This window comes from Salvelinus sp. IW2-2015, linkage group LG14, assembly GCF_002910315.2.
Source record: "Salvelinus sp. IW2-2015 linkage group LG14, ASM291031v2, whole genome shotgun sequence".
Taxonomy (NCBI): domain Eukaryota; kingdom Metazoa; phylum Chordata; class Actinopteri; order Salmoniformes; family Salmonidae; genus Salvelinus; species Salvelinus sp. IW2-2015.
This window is the reverse complement of record NC_036854.1, coordinates 52,696,229-52,712,435: the sequence shown is the minus strand read 5'-3', so window position 1 is coordinate 52,712,435 and position 16,207 is coordinate 52,696,229. Positions and strand designations below refer to the sequence as shown.

Here is a 16,207-nt window from a genome sequence, read left to right as displayed (position 1 = left end):
AATAAAGACTAACTAGGATCAGTGTGGTTGACGGAGGGTTCAGGCTCACAGAAGGCAGGGCAGGCAGATTGCTTCAGATTCCAGTCATTCCTGCATTTCCTCTTGCTGGCATCATGTACTATAGAGCTCAGAGGGCCATGCTGGGTTAATTACCCACCGTATACACACTCCTACTCAGAAAGATACAATACGGTACTTAGTCACTCACAAGCCTGGCTTAAGCCACCTCTCAAACAGAAAAGTAGGAGAGAATAATAGTTGTTTGCAAAAGTTAACTCTCACTATAGTACGACAAGAAAATCCACACAGTGTTGGATTAAAAACAATGCTGTACACCCTGTCAACACTTTTCGGGAATAACTCTGGCTGCCCTTTTCAAACCATTTTGAACAGATTTCCAAGAACCAGAGTGAACAACTGTGACGTAGCGGGACACAGACATTAAGCAAAGGGTTCAGTGCTCAGAGCAAAACACATTCATTGCAGTGTTCTTGCTACATTGAAGGATGAAAATATATGCTTTTGGGGGGAGGAGGGCGCTGGTGGGGCTCAATGGTACAGGATTTATGGGTGGGCTCTATTGTRTGATCGCAGAAAATCAATAGCATATCTCCTGCCCATCTCATTTGTTGATGCTTATTATTCATTGACGCATATAAGCTACACCGAACCAAAAACAAACGCAACATGCAACAATTTCAGAGACTTCAGTTACACTTCATAATAGGAAATCAGTCAACTGAAATAAATTAATTAGGCCCTAAGCTACGRATTTCAAAAGTGGGAATACAGAGGGCCCTCTGGGTTAAATTGAGGATGACAAATACTTTGACATTAGAAATGTTTGTTACGATTCTATTGTACGGTACATGCCATGTCATGTACCAGCTGTGTATCTATTCATGGAGTGAGATTGTTAGTGACTGGTGTGGAATCCATAATGCTGCACACCTATAAGGCCCGGCAAGCAAATTTTGTCAGACAAAGCATTCCGTTAGGCCACGACTCRCATCCACCTGAGACCGGTCAGTGTCAGGCAGGTCACTGCACTTGACCAATGAGGCCTAAGACCGACTTTAAATACCCAAACCAACGCACAGAGAAACAAAGAGCGTGAGAGAATGGCGTCACATTGCGAGGCCACTATGACCCCTAATCCCTGTCTCTGTGTACTTAGTGATCCTATGGCAAATCATTCCTATCGGTGCGCACCATCCGTGCACACAGATGCTCTCCGCTATCGCTAACACCAGCCGCCCGTCACCACGGCCATGGCCCATTGTTTACCTTGGTGGTGGTGACTGAGGGGCAGAGTGCAGGAGGAAAGACGTGAGATTTATAACAGATGTATACAAGTGCCCATCTATGGTTGACACTGCCCTGATAGTAATGCTCATTGATCCCATCAGACTGGTGTCGGTGTCATCTGTTTACCGAAGAGAAAAAAGGTACAACTTCTCCGGGAGGGTTTGTATGCACGCAAGCGCCACGCAGAACGACTGCAGCAGTATCTCCCTAGGGCTTGCAAGGCTCTTAGAGCCATGACAGCCTCCCTGGCTGGCTGTTCTCCACCCGACACCATCACTCAGCCTGCCTGGCTGCTCTGTGTTCTGGGGTGGGGTGGGGGGGGTTAGTGGTGTTAATCCATCTCCGGAATAAATAAAAAAACATCTCAAAATGGGAGGGTGGGGCAGGATGTGGGACCAGCTGGTCATCATCTCAGACAAAGGAACCTGTTGAATGTGCTTCTGCATTAGAGGGGCCTCGACCTCTTCACAATGCTTCTCTACTGGCTCCTCACTTCTAGTTACCTTTCACATACTTAGCTCTTCTCAGAAGTGGGACACGGCTTACTGATTGTGCACATGTACACAATGAGGACGTTCGACTTTGATTTGACGACTGGATTGGCCAGTGCAGACTTTTCTCTCAGCTGCAGTCTCAATGTCAGCCTCGAGAGATCCATAAAACCAAACTACATCAAAAGAGATGCAGACTAAAGGAAGAGTCCTTTAGTGTACTTTCCCATGCTTCTGGGAAACTTACTGCCTTGAGAGACAGACAGAGCCAGGGGAAGGGGGGGGAACTAATGTGGGTTTACCGCAGAGAGGACCAGTGGCAGGTGTGATTTATCACCAGCCATGGCCTAGTTCAGCTAACAGAGTSACAGAGGCTGGAATAGAGGGGGATATACAAATCTGTACAGCACTTTATGGAATCAGGATCTGCACAGTGTAGGCCTAGGCTAGGTCTAGAGATTCCGGTAGAGAACCACTTATTTTGCCTGGCCAGACATTAGGATATACTTTAATGCTGAACTTCTGGAGCTAAAAAAAAAAAAAAAAGGGGGGTGGTGAGTTTTGTGTATTTTTAAGTGGAGCACCTGTGGGCCATTAAAGATTATACTTTTTGGGAGAGGGCTAGGTCGGAAGTRGTTTCATTTTGAAGGCATGTTCCTCCTGAAATATTAAAGGGAAGATTTACACCTCCATTAGGGTTAAAGGGTGGGAAAAGGGATGAATGGATATGTGGTCGTTTGGATCTCAAATCTGCAAACAAAACACAACGCTGATTTGTGAAAGACTGACTGCTCTTCGCTCAAGCAAAGGACTCATATCGATAAAAGAAAACAACGGTAACGGTTACACGGCATTCAGTAATAGCAGCGCGAAGTGGACCCAAATCCATTAGGATTCATTGTTTTCATGGTGTGAATTGTTTGTCAATGTTTATGAATTCCACCGCTACTAGGGATGTAACGATTCACCGATACGCATCGGTCTCAATTCAAAATGTTTAAGATTTGACTACATTGGTCCGCAGATTCCAAACGGATCCAAGTATAGCATGCATCAGTCAGAAATCGATTTGAGAGTTACGAATCACTAACATTTTGATCATATTACTTTCTACCTTTCGAAAATACATCATATTTTGWGACAACTGATGCTTCTGCTTCATCAATATCGAACTAAGCATGTAACTGTGTTGTCAGTCATTGATCTACAAGTCATTTTGCATGCCAAACAACCCAAGGAAATATCAGTAGCCTACTCAAACTGCCCCGCCTTAAAGCACTGTCCCACCCCGAAATATCAGTAGCCTACTCAAACTGCCCCGCTTCACGCACTGTCCCACTTCGGCTTTGCAGCATGCAGCAAAGTGCCTTGTCCTTGTTAGCATGAAAAGGAAAAGCAGATAAAGCTGTCCAAAAGCTTGGGGATGAGCGATCCGCTTTACATGACCCGTTCATCTTCAATCATTGACAGAGACGATTGCCCATGAGAAGGTCTAATGACCCTCTGCTTCTCAGAGACACACTGGAGATAGAGGAGTGCTGAAACTGACTAATTCCATTCTGTGTTTAATTCATTGGCATTAGGAGGCAGTGGTATTTGGGGAAACCACCGAGGAGCCCTACTTAGCAGCAACACAAAAGACGCATTAAGGAATAGTGAGGATTAAGCGTTGCGTAATGAGAAAACAGAGCTGGGGCTTGATGTTAAGGGCTCAGAACACGKGGGCGTGAGTTGGAATTCCTGACTACGCTCTCCAAGGGTCCTTCTGGGTTCTGTATAGTAAAGGGGTGTAATCATTATGCCTAAAATTAACACCCGCCACCTGCATCGGTGGGTCTATTTCACCAGCCACGTTGGCGGGTGGTCAGGGCTCCAGTTTGTGGATAGAAATAGTMAAGTACGATCACATTAATAGTAACAAATGCTGCAGTAGCTGTTTTCAAAGTATTTCCACAGTTTCGTTTCCTTGCTGGTAAATTAATTCCACAAAATCAAAGAACTACGAATCCTATATAGCCTATCCCACCTCGCGCTGAAACACTGCCTGGCTGGGGGCTGTGGCATGTGAAGAGCTGAGTGAAAGATAMATTTTTAGAAGTGCTGTGCACAGGCATAAAAGTTATTCTAATTTACTTGAAACAAAGTGATACTTTGTCCTTGTTTCTTGGCTATTTACGTTGTTTTGTTCACTAGGCTAAGTTGTTTTTCTGTTTGAGTTTCAATTGCTAGTGAAGAGAAGCTTCTACTAATCAGACTCAGCCTCACAGGAACAAAGTAATACATTTTACTAGTAATACATTTGTTTTAGAAACATTACAAAGCATGCTAATCCGTTTGGTGTAATTTTAGCGAACATGTTTTTGGGGGGGGCTGCCTCTGTGGCTGATGGACCAAAAAGTACATTTTATGCCCTGGTTGCAATAGTTTTGCATCCGAAACAGTTTATTCCAAATTGAAAATTCAACCTAGAGTTTCTATTGTACAAATTCAGGTATGTTCCTCCCCGTTTCGCTTGCTTCTGTTTGGTTCTTCAACGGTAAACGTTTCCGTAATGAATACACCCCAGAAGAGAGGTTCTATGGAGGCAAGCCTCATTTTGTGCCAAGACAGCCTGTGTGTAGCGCTTTCTGCTTGAGCTGATAGGGTTGAACAACTTGTCCCAACATGTAATTTTGTTCTTCCAGTGTAATACAATGCTGAATAATATTTCTAAAGAAACAACCTTATCAGGAAAAACAACCTGGAACCCGGAGCCATTTGATAAAACATTTATTTTTCCCATGCAATGCTTAACTGAAAAAGGCAATACTACAGCACACAAACTAGGGTTGCCAGGTGGGGCTCAAGAAACACACAGTTTCTGAGACACTGTCAAGGCATCTGAATCTCCATCTGTTCACACTGTTAAACCCCCTTCCAAAACCTATAAAGAAAATCTACCCCTCTACACTCCACAATCCCCATTATAGTACTAATTTGCCTCATTGCATAGTACATCCAATTTTCCATCTTGACTGTATGGARAATTGTAATGCCTCATCATGGGTTGTGTGTGCCAAATGTCATTGAGCATTACTCAAGCAGACTTGGAAAAACAAAAGTTGACAGCTTGGGTACAGACATCGGGTCTGTGTACGGAGCACTGGCTTCAGGTTTGCTGCAGTGGCCAATCTCCACAGTGACACTTGTGAAGGTGGTGTGAGCCAATTATTGTCAATGAGAGCTGGAACACTTGGTGGTGCAATAACACCCACAATCTCTCCATTCGGTCACCACCGTAGGCTGTTACCAGGAGAGGTGTCTGTAGTAGTTGAAAAAAGGCAATTGAAATCWTAACTGAAAAGATGCTTTTCTTTGGGGTAAATCCATTTGAATTCAATCGCTTTTTGACAGCATCCCTTATGATTCAAACAAAACTTTCCATGCATGCTTGCCCATGGAAGAAGTTGTCAGAAAGTGACTTTTTGGACCTGAATGTCAAAACATTGAGGATATAAAGGTGCTCAAAGTTGACCCATTTTGCATACCGCACACTGGAAAAGATAAACAGTTGAATTTGATATAATTTAAAAGCTTACAAACAGGGTTGTCAAACTATTAAATTTTTTTTAATAAAGAATGACTTTTTTTTTTTTACTTTTCAAGAGATTCTTCTGTACTTTTGTATACTTTTTAGCCAATAGTTCTGAAAGTAGCGCTCATGAACAAAAAGTGGTTCCCAGAAATTGTGCACTACTTTACATACAGTAAACTCTCGCTCTGCTGTGTGTGCCTCTTGCTAGCTGTCACTCATATGGCGAAGGGCTGAAGATCATTGGTTGAACTCTAATTGGTAGGGGGCTGGCCCACATGGGAGAAAATGGCACAGCACAGTTTTCAGAGAAACAGTCGCTTTCAAACTAGGGATTTTGTGGCTAATTGAGGTAAAACAGTAATTCTGCTCATAGATTATGCATTTATGAACTACATATTGATACATCCAGCCCAATGCAGAATAAAAAATAAAAAACAACAACTTAGTAATCACCAAAKTTCTGGAGCATGTCTTTCACATCAATGATCTAAAAACACATCAATTCCCCCAAAAAATATCCATATTCACATGCTGCATTGTAGACCCTTACTTCACATGATTTGAGGTTTTTGTGCTGTGCCAGCCCTCAGTTGAGACGCAACATGCTCTTGAACACGGGGGGCGTTATTTCAAACATAGGTCCATTCCATGAATTCTATCCCTTCAGACCAGGGTTTCCTTTAGCCGGTAAWAGCCGAGCATACAGATAGAGCCTAGTTGAAGCGAAAATGTGTCAGACAAAGCGAGTGCTGCTGCTACAGCTTCTGTTGCTGCTGGAGTGAAACGTGCTTTTATATGCCAATCATTGCGCAACAATTCTAAATGAAATTGTGTGTWAAAAACAGTTAGGATAACTGTAGAGAGCTAGAGATGCCATAAATAGCCAYCATAGCATGACAAGGAGATACCAAATGAGATGACTGAGAGCTCACAATTCTATTATGGTTTGAGCGTTCACCATTATTGCCATGTTTTCTCCACACGGCCTATTATGGGTGTGACCTCTGATGGCCCCCACTCTCTGCAGCCTTTATATAAATGCAGGCAAGGGGACCATATGCTTTGTGTCTGCACGCAACACGGCCACCTGCTCTGTCACACCACATTTGTGTCTCTCGGCTAATTACAGTGCTGTGTTAGTGGTCCTGAGTGTATGTCTTCTGCCAGCCTCACGGTCCCCTGCACCGCCAGGCCCTCCCTTCGGTGACTGGGCCCAGCCATGCTGAGTCAAGCAGACCAGGCGATGCACTCTTGGATACAGCCCCCCACAGCAGCCTTGAGCTGTGTCAGGAAACCCCAGTCAGCATCTAGCCTAACTAGCAGCCGAGTTGAATATTAAACAACGATGTCTGCGTGTGCTTTTGTGAGTCCTAGAGCTATACTGAGCTACTCCCCAACACCCTCCTCTCCCTTTATTTGTCTGTGTCCTTCCTCCAGTGAACATAGGGGCCTGAGCCAAGTCTCAGCCCGCTCCGCTTAGTCATAAACAGAGCTTTTTGGCCAAGTCAGCACAAACAGCCACACACACGGGCCCCTCTCATCCCCGTTATGTCCGTGTACAAAACTCAGGCAAAAGGTGAGTGACATTTTAAGAGCGAGTGCAACTGAGGTCTTGGTTGACAAATCAGATTGTGTTTTTGACTGGATTAGATTGTGAACAATTGCATTCTCTCTGCTAACTTAAGTAATAAATGCAATTTGTGATTCATTACCTTTGGTACTGGGGCTTGCATATCTTAATATAATGGCCTGGGACTCAGGGCATGACTCAAGTGGTAGACTATCAACAGCCTAAGCAGAATACTTAGGCCTACAAGTGACTGACTAGTGACTACTTACACAGGTGTTCAAACTCTCCAGAGATTCTTGTGGTCCTGCACACTTCAGTAGACTTTGCGTAGCTTAGCGTAGCTTCTGATGGGTTGTCGACACGACAGAAGAACTACTGGTGACTGTGCCACTCTCCCCACCACCACTAGCCATGTCTGAGAGCCTGTCTCAGCATTTCTGAGCAGCAACACATCTCTGATGAACTTGAGGTCCATTATCTTGCACAGCCATTCCCTTATCCCGTAGCAGAACAATGAACACAGCGGCATAATGAGGCGAAAGTCAGGTCATTCCTACGCCCCAGTGCTCTGGTGTAAATGAGTGTTGGAAGCTGGAGGGGAACATAATGCACAGCCAGATAACCATCCAGCTCCCCTAAAAATAAACAGGAGGAGCATGCCAGCAGAGCTTATGTCATTTGTCATGTAGGAGTAGTGTGAATGGGTTTCCAATCCCACCGGCCTGTGCCGTTACTGCGGGCAACGTAGTGCAGGCCAGCGGACTCCTTTCATCTGCTGAGTCCGTCTGCACATTTGATATCATGCAGCATGCCCACTCCACTCTGAAGCAGCAGCCGCCTCTGCTTGACTCCACACTGCAAGCATCCAAGGAAGGCAGAGACCCGTTTCTCCTCCGATTCCTATTCTCTGCTGTTATCAAATGTGCTGTCAGCTGACAATGTGCCATCAGCTGCTCTGAGCAGCCAGCCTGATGGTACACACCTCCTCTCTCAGCTACTTTGATGACACATGCATTGAGTAACCATTGACAAGAATAAGAGGACATAAAAGGTAGCATCATACCTTCCCGCGTATACAGTCGTAGCCCCCAGAATATGAAAGTAGCTACAACACTCACCCAATATTGTGTTTGGAATATTAATTAAAAAGCATTTAAACCACATTCTAAATAAACAGTATGTTGTTCCTGCGTGACGGGATTAGTTAGTTAATATTCTCAGTTAACTATACTGATGTTGCCAGATGTTTAATCAAAACATTAGCCACCTGTTCCATGGGGGTTGCTCATGGTTGCATGCATTGATAGAGTGGAGATTAGTCCGCTAGCCTTGATTTGACCATGCATAATGATTTGGATAGCCAGGATAGGCCACAATGTGCTAATGAAAATCACTGGTTGCTTACCTTGGGTAGTTCTCGGAGTTGGTTAGCGTCGAGGAGAAGCTCCTCCAGACTGCGGCTGTAGCGAAATATCTCGTCGGGGACATTTTGCAAATTACAATGTCGCTTGTCCACCGACTCGACGTGGCGGTTACAACGCCACAAAGGGATACACTTCAGCATGTCCGGCCGCCGTTATCGATTTGGTTGCCGGCGTTACTCAGCACTCCGCATCGGAGAGAGAAACGGRGAAAGGTTGTGGAGGGATAGGAAAATGTATACAAATATCGACGTGACAGATGAGTGGACGTCGAAATCCCGCTGCTCCCGCGTCGAACCAAAAGGGGAGGCCAAATCCAGTTAAAACCAGGGACACAGAAATAATTCGTCTCGTCAATTGATATCCAAAATTGAGTCTTTTGTTGGCTCTCAGCGACTCAAATGTGATAGATTACATTTAAAAAATACGATAATAACTAGCTTCCGTGTTTGGAGTCAATGTCTTTTCAAATTATATACGGTTTGCTAATAATCTAAAAAAAAAACGTACTTTAAAACAAACTAACGTTTTCATTTCCATAGTTCTGACAAAGCAGTCCAGCCATCATTAACGTTAGTTACTAGTACTAGACAGTTTGCCATTTGATACAAGGAAGCTGACCTGTCTAGCAAGATGGCTAGCTTACTAGCTAGCTTGGCAAATATTATATGGTTCCCCGTTRCACATGTGTGTTATGTTGCTCAATGCGATAAAGCTGATCCGTAAAATATGACAGGCTGTTGCATTATCGGAAATAGTCCAATGTAGGCACATTGAATGGCCTCTCGAAGTTGCGTCTGGAGGGATGRAACTCGTCTGCTGTCTTGTGTCGCTAACGTTACTAGCTTGTGAGCACTCGTGCCTCTTTAGTCTACGGAAACAAACGCCAAATTCGAAACCAATTCTGGGCAGTCTTTCAAAAGCTGTTTGCACTGAAAACAATAACCAGAATTCGTGACACTTGTAAAGCAACAACTATTGAACCCACACTATCAACAATCTTATTTTCCCTCCCTCCTTGAGCCAGGCCKGTGGGGTGTGTGAGGCTGGGCAGGGCTAAACTGGAGGTACCACTGCTTTTGTGACTAGCTGTGCACGCCTGGGATGCCACGCAGAACGAGTCCGAGGTGTTTGGGCTTTTGACTCCTTCATTTAGCTGAACATTGTAGAAATCCTCTRTCGCAAAATATTCTGCTCGGGAGTTTCCTCACTCCGACCGGGTGTGTGGCGATATAAGGATGTGGTGGAGAGCGCTAACCACTGACTCCTCCTTATTGTTGTTGGAGCTGGGTGTGCTAGATTTACAACTGACACCTCGCTCATCTTACACGCATGCCTAGTGGCTACTCAGCATTTCCTTCATATTTAGCTAGAATGAATAGACATCCAAATCAAATTTAGAGTTGATATCGGCCTTAGTTTTTTGGAGGACAACTACCGCCCGACACTGACAGGACTGCATACGCCGGTCAGTGCAGCCACACATATCCAGAAAAATAAAATCAAGTGCACCAATTATTTCCTTCTCCCTCCCTCCCTCCCCCAGCAAACACCCAAACTGCAAATAGGTAATAGCGACCCCAAGGGGCTAGGAGGTCTTCAATATAACTTTTAGAAGAGGGTTGGCTTTATTCTGGTTTTCATTCTGACTTCAGAGTCTGGAATGGCTCTTTGATGTTGTTGGCACAATGTGTCAATAATGAAGAAGGCTGTGTTTTTCTCACTCAAACACCCACACGCACAGCCCCCGAGGCCGACGCCTTCCATTACAACAGTTGGATTTTCTATTTCAAACACATTTTSAAGTTCACCCCCCTCAAAAAAAAATCATTTGAGAGAAGCAATGAAACCCGTCGCACAACTTCTGAGCGAATATTGCATCAACCGGCCTCCTTTCCAGACCTGTGTGTTCACAGCTCTCCCGAGGGTCGCGTCAGCCAGCCTAGGTTGGCTTTATGTTAAAGGTTGAAAACGCTCTACTTCGTTGCTTAATAAATTGCCCCATCTAGCGGTAATGAAAGCGAAGTAGACAGACTGCACAGCCGAATTCAGCAAATGCGTAATGTAATAACACAGGTTGGCAAAAGCGGGTCCGATGACAGATGGATACAGTACCAGTCAAAAGTTTGGACACACCTACTCATTCAAGCGTTTTTCTTTATTTTACTATTATTCTACATTGTAGAATAATAGTGAAGACATCAAAATTATGAAATAACATATATAGAATAATGTAGTAACCAAAAAAGTGTTAAACAAATCAAAATATATCTTAGATTTTAGATTCTTCTTTGCCTTGATGACAGCTCTGCACACTCTTTGCATTCTCTCAACCAGCTTCAGTTTTATCTCAATCTCTTCATTCAAAGACTCAATCATGGACACTCTTACTGACAGTTGTGGCTGATTTGCGTGATGTATTGTTGTCTCTACCTTCTTGCCCTTTGTGCTGTTGTCTGTGCCCAATAATGTTTGTACCATGTTGTGCTGCTGCCATGTTGTGTTGCTACCATGCTGTTGTCATGTGTTGCTGCCATGCCATGTTGTTGTCTTAGGTCTCTCTTTATGTAGTGTTGTGTTGTCTCTCTTGTCGTGATGTGTGTTTTGTCCTATGTTTTTATTTTATTTTTAATCCCAGCCCCCGTCCCCGCAGGAGGCCTTTTGCCRTTTGGTAGGCCGTCATTGTAAATAAGAATTTGTTCTTAATTGACTTGCCTAGTTAAAAAAGGTCACATCATTTATTTATTTTTAAATACAAATTAGGTAGTCCCTGGAATTAATTTCAATTAACATGTTCCTTCATGTCTTAAGGTAATGATGGACTGTTGTTTCTCTTTGCTTATTTGAGCTGTTCTTGCCATAATATGGACTTGGTCTTTTACCAAATAGGGCTACCTTCTGTATACCACCCCTACCTTGTCACAACACAACTGATTAATTCAAACGCATTAAGAAGGATGAAAATCCACCAATTAACCTTTAATGCCTTTGAAAGTTTCTTCAAGTGCAGTCGCAAAAACCATCAAGCGCTATGATGAAACTGGCTCTCATGAGGACTGCCACAGAGTAGGAAGACCCAGAGTTACCTCTGCTGCAGAGGATAAGTTCATTAGAGATACCAGACTCAGAAATTGCAGCCCAAATAAATGCTTCACAGAGTTCAAGTAACAGACACATCTCAACWTAAACTGTTCAGAGGAGACTGCATGAATCAGGCCTTCACACCAATAAGAAGAAGAGACTTGCTTCTTAACACGAGCAATGGACATTAGACCGGTAGAAATCTGTCCTTTGGTCTGATGACTCCAAATKTTWGATTTTTGGTTCCAACCGCTGTCTTTGTGACGCGGAGTATGTGTGGTTCCCACCGTGAAGCATGGAGGAGGAGGTGTGATGGTGTGGGGGTGTTTTGCTGGTGACACTGTCTGTGATTTATTTAGAATTCAAGGCACACTTAACCTGCATGGCTACCGCAGCATTCTGCAGCGATACGCCATCCCATCTGGTTTGCACTTAGTGGGACTATCATTTGTTTTTCAACAGGACAATGACCAAACACACCTCCAGGCTGTGTAAGGGCTATTTGRCCAAGAAGGAGAGTGATGGAGTGCTGCATCAGATGACCTGGCATCCACAATCACCCGACCTCAATCCAATTGAGATGGTTTGGGATGAGTTGGACCGCAGAKTGAAGGAAAAGTAGCCAACAAGTGCTCAGCATATGTGGGAACTCCTTCAAGACTGTTGGAAAAGCATTTCAGGTGAAGCTGGAATGCCAAGAGTGTGCAAAGCTGTCATCAAGGCAAAAGGTGGCTACTTTGAAGAATCTAAAATGTAAAATATATTTTAATTTGTTTAACACTTTTTTGGTTACTACATGATATGTGTTATTTCATAGTTTTGATCTCTTCACTATTATTCTACAATGTAGAAAATAGTAAAAATAAAGAAAAACCCTTGAATGACTAGCTGTGTCCAAACTTTTGACTGGTACTGTATGTGACCTCATTCATGGTAGACAGTTACCAACACGTTTTCAGGCATCATTTGCAAAGATATGATCAAGCTACGACCAATAAATTATTTAACCTTGAAAAAAAGAGCCTCCAGAATCTACAGACAGATGTCACATAAAATAGGCTTAAAACTGTGGGAATTTCATAATCAGAAACATTTGAATAAACAAAGTAAATTATAACATCTCATTTAAACATGTTCAATAATAACAATTTTCAATGCATATCTATGCACATACTTTATCTCAATTATTAGGATTCCATCTAATTGACAACAGATATACATATGAATATTCTAAAAGCTGCATAAAAACAATATAAACATTTTCCCACCGAAGATGTGTTTCCATCMAATAGATTTGTTTGCGRGAAAAAAGGCGTGATGAGGGCACATATCAAAATAAAGAGAGTCGCACATTCCACATATGAACTCCCTGTAATTTATTGGGTATTTACCAACGTTTCGGCATCACTGTGCTGAAGGTCATAGTTCACATTACAAATAACTTTAGAGGCTATATTCCCATGTACCAAAWAAAWAAWAWWAAWAATAATAATTATGTTTTGCGTTATATACAGTAGGAGCGAATGTGCCTACTCTGGTCTTGCACATGTGYGCTCTAGCCAACAGCTGGCAGATACAGTGTGGGTTGGGTACATACAAACTGTAGCTAGGTTTCCATCCAATTGGTGACAGATTTTCATGCGAATATTCTAAAATCTTCATAAAGAAAAGGTGCGAATTTTCCCACCAGTGGTGTGTTTAATTTATTGCATCTGTAGCCTAATACCTGTCACGCCCTGACCGTAGAGATCCTTTTTATGTCTCTATTTTGGTTGGTCAGGGCGTGAGTTTGGGTGGGCATTCTATGKCTGGTGTTCTATGTTGTCCTTGTTTTGTATTTCTATGTGTTTGGCCTGGTATGGTTCTCAATCAGAGGCAGCTGTCTATCGTTGTCTCTGATTGAGAATCATACTTAGGTAGCCTGTTCCCACCTGTGTTTGTGGGTGGTTCTTTTCTGGTTAGTGTTTGTTGCACCTGTCGGAACTGTTTGTTTGTCGTTTTTGTTGTTTTGTTCAGTTGTTTAAATAAAATAATGAACACTTACCACGCTGTACCTTGGTCCTCTTCTCCTTCTCCCGACGACAATCGTTACAATACCTGCATGGGTTTCCCTAGTTTTATGGAGGACCACAAACAATATCATGGCATGACTCCAGATTTACTTCAATATGATGGTCAGTATAACAATATTTGCTGCATAAAAGTGTTTCCACAGGCATTTATCGCATAATTAATTTTACCGACAGAAAGRTCCCACCATGTCAAAAGAACAAATTATCTGTCGGCATTTATAAAATTATATGGAATCACCCTGTTTCAATCAATCAATAAAATTGTATTTGTCAATTTTGCAAAAAACAACAGGTGTAGAGCCCTTTCCCAACAATGCAGAGTTAAAAACTATGAACAATTAGCTAAATAAAAAAGGAAATAGTAACACAATACAATAACAATAACAAGGCTATATACAAGGAGTCCCGGTATGGAGTCAATGTGCAGGGGTACGAGGTAGTTGAGGTAATTGGAGGTAATACTGCATGTACATGTAGGTAGGGGTAAAAGTGACTAGGCAATCAGGATAGATGATAAACAGAGTAGCACAGTGTTGGTAGTTGAGGTAATATGTACATGTAGGTAGGGGTAAAAGTGACCAGGCAATTAGGATAGATAATAAACAGAGTAGCAGCAGCGTATGTGAAGAGTATGAAAGAGAATGAAATTGTGTCTATGTGTGTGTGTTTTGTGTGTGTGTGAGCGTATGTAGTGTGTGTGTGTGTGTGTATTGGAGTGTCAGTGTAGTATGTGTGGGTGTGTGGGTGTGTGGGTAGAGTCCAGTGAGTGTGCATAGAGCCAGTGAAAGAAAAAAAAAATAGTCCGGGTAGCCATTTGATGAACTGTTTAGCATTCTTATGGCTTGGGGTAGAAGCTGTTCAGGAGCCTTTTGGTCTCAGACTTGGCACTCCGGTACCGCTTGCCGTGTGGTAGCAGAGAGAACAGTCTATGATTTGGGTGTCTGGAGTCTAACCATTTTTAGGACCTTCCTCTGACACCACCTGGATGGCAGGGAGCTCGGCCCCAGTGACAAGCATTTCGCTACACCCGCAATAACATCTGCTAAATATGTGTATGCAACCAATATATATGTATATATTTATTTATTTGATGTACTGGGCTGTACGCACTACCCTCTGTAACGTCTTACGGTCGGATGCCAAGTAGTTGCCATACCACGAGGTGATGGAGCCAGTCAAGATGCTTTCAATGTTGCAGCCGTAGAACTTTGAGGATCTGAGGGCCCATGACCAATATCTTTAGCCTCCTTAGGGGGAAGAGGCATTGTCGTACCCTCTTCACGACTGTGTTTGTGTGTTTGGACCATGACATGTCCTTAGTGATGTGAACACTGAGGAACTTGAAACTCATGACCCGCTCCACTCCAGCTCCGTCGATGTGAATGGGGGCATGCTTGGCCCTCAGTTTCCTGTAGTACACGATCAGCTCCTTTGTCTTGCTTACGTTGAAGGATACTTTGTTGTCCTGGCACCACATTGCCAGGTCTCTAAACTCCTCCCTATAGGCTGTTGTTGTCGTTGGTGATTAGGACTTCCACCGTCGTGTCGTCGGCAAACTTAATGATGGTGTTGGGGTTGTGCACGACCATGCAGTTGTTGGTGAACAGGAAGTACAGGAGGGGACTAAGCACGCACCCCTGAGGGGCCCCGTGTTGATTGTCAGCGTAGCGGAAGTGTTGTTGCCTACCCTCACCACTTGGGGGCGGCCCGTCAGGATGTCCAGGATCCAGTTGCAGAGGGATGTGTTCAGTCCCATGGAACGCTGAGCTGTAGTCAATGAACAGCATTCTCAAGTAGGTGTTCCTTTTGTCCAGGTGGGAAAGGACAGTGTGGCATGCAATATAAATTGCATCTCCTGTGGATCTGTTGGGGGTGGTATGCTTTGGGATGGTGGTGTTGATGTGAGTAATGACCAGCCTTTCAAAGCATTTCATGGCTAGAGATGTGAGTGCTACAGGGCGATAGTCATTTAGACTGGTTACCTTGGCATTCTTGGGCACAGGGACTATGGTGGTCTGCTTGAAACATGTAGGTATTACAGACTGGTTCAGGGAGAGATTGAAAATGTCAGTGAAGTCACTTGCCAGCTGGTTAGCGCATGCTCTAAGTAAGCATTCTGGTAATCGGTCTGCTCCTGCAGAATTATGAATGTTAACCTGTTTAAAGGTCTTTATCACATCTGCTACGGAGATCGTCCGGAAGAGCTGATGCTCTAATGTTTGGTTTAGTTTGCTTGCCTCGAAGCGAGCATAGAAGGCATTTAGCTCGCCTGGTAGGCTCRCATCACTAGGCAGTTCGCGGCTAGGTTTCCCTTTGTAATCCCTTTGCAAGCCCTGCCACATCCGACGAGCGTCAGAGCTGGTGTAGTAGGATTCGATCTTAGTCCTGTACTGATGCTTTGCCTGTTTGATGGTTCGTCGGAGGGCAGAGCAGGATTTCTTGTGCGCAATGGGACAGGGACATCCCTGCCGACCAAACCCTCCTCTAACCCCGACGATGCTGGGCCAATTGTGTGACGCCCCATCGGTCTCCCAGTCTCGGCCGGCTGCGACAGAGCCTGGACTCGAACCCAGAATCTCTAGTGGCACAGCTAGCACTGCAATGCACCACTGTGCCACTCGGGAGGCTTTAAAACAGAGTGTAATGGCTGTGATAGGAGGATGGATGGATCAACAACATCATAGTTACTC

General features: G+C 43.8%; 1 protein-coding gene across 8 annotated transcripts in view; it reads right to left on the bottom strand.

Moving 5' to 3' along the window:
- Positions 1-9,656, bottom strand: part of LOC111973582 (protein scribble homolog) — a 132,521-nt gene extending 122,865 nt beyond the window's left edge. For 3 of the 8 annotated variants that reach the window (XM_070446732.1, XM_070446734.1, XM_070446736.1), the window contains exon 1: positions 8,349-9,653. In XM_070446732.1, coding sequence (XP_070302833.1) covers positions 8,349-8,507 — 159 coding nt within the window. In that variant the 5' untranslated portion in view covers positions 8,508-9,653. Of the gene's footprint in view, positions 1-8,348 lie in introns of all 8 variants that reach the window. The other 5 variants (XM_070446737.1, XM_070446738.1, XM_070446733.1 and 2 more) reach the window with 4 other exon arrangements.
- Positions 9,657-16,207: the final 6,551 nt, after the last annotated feature.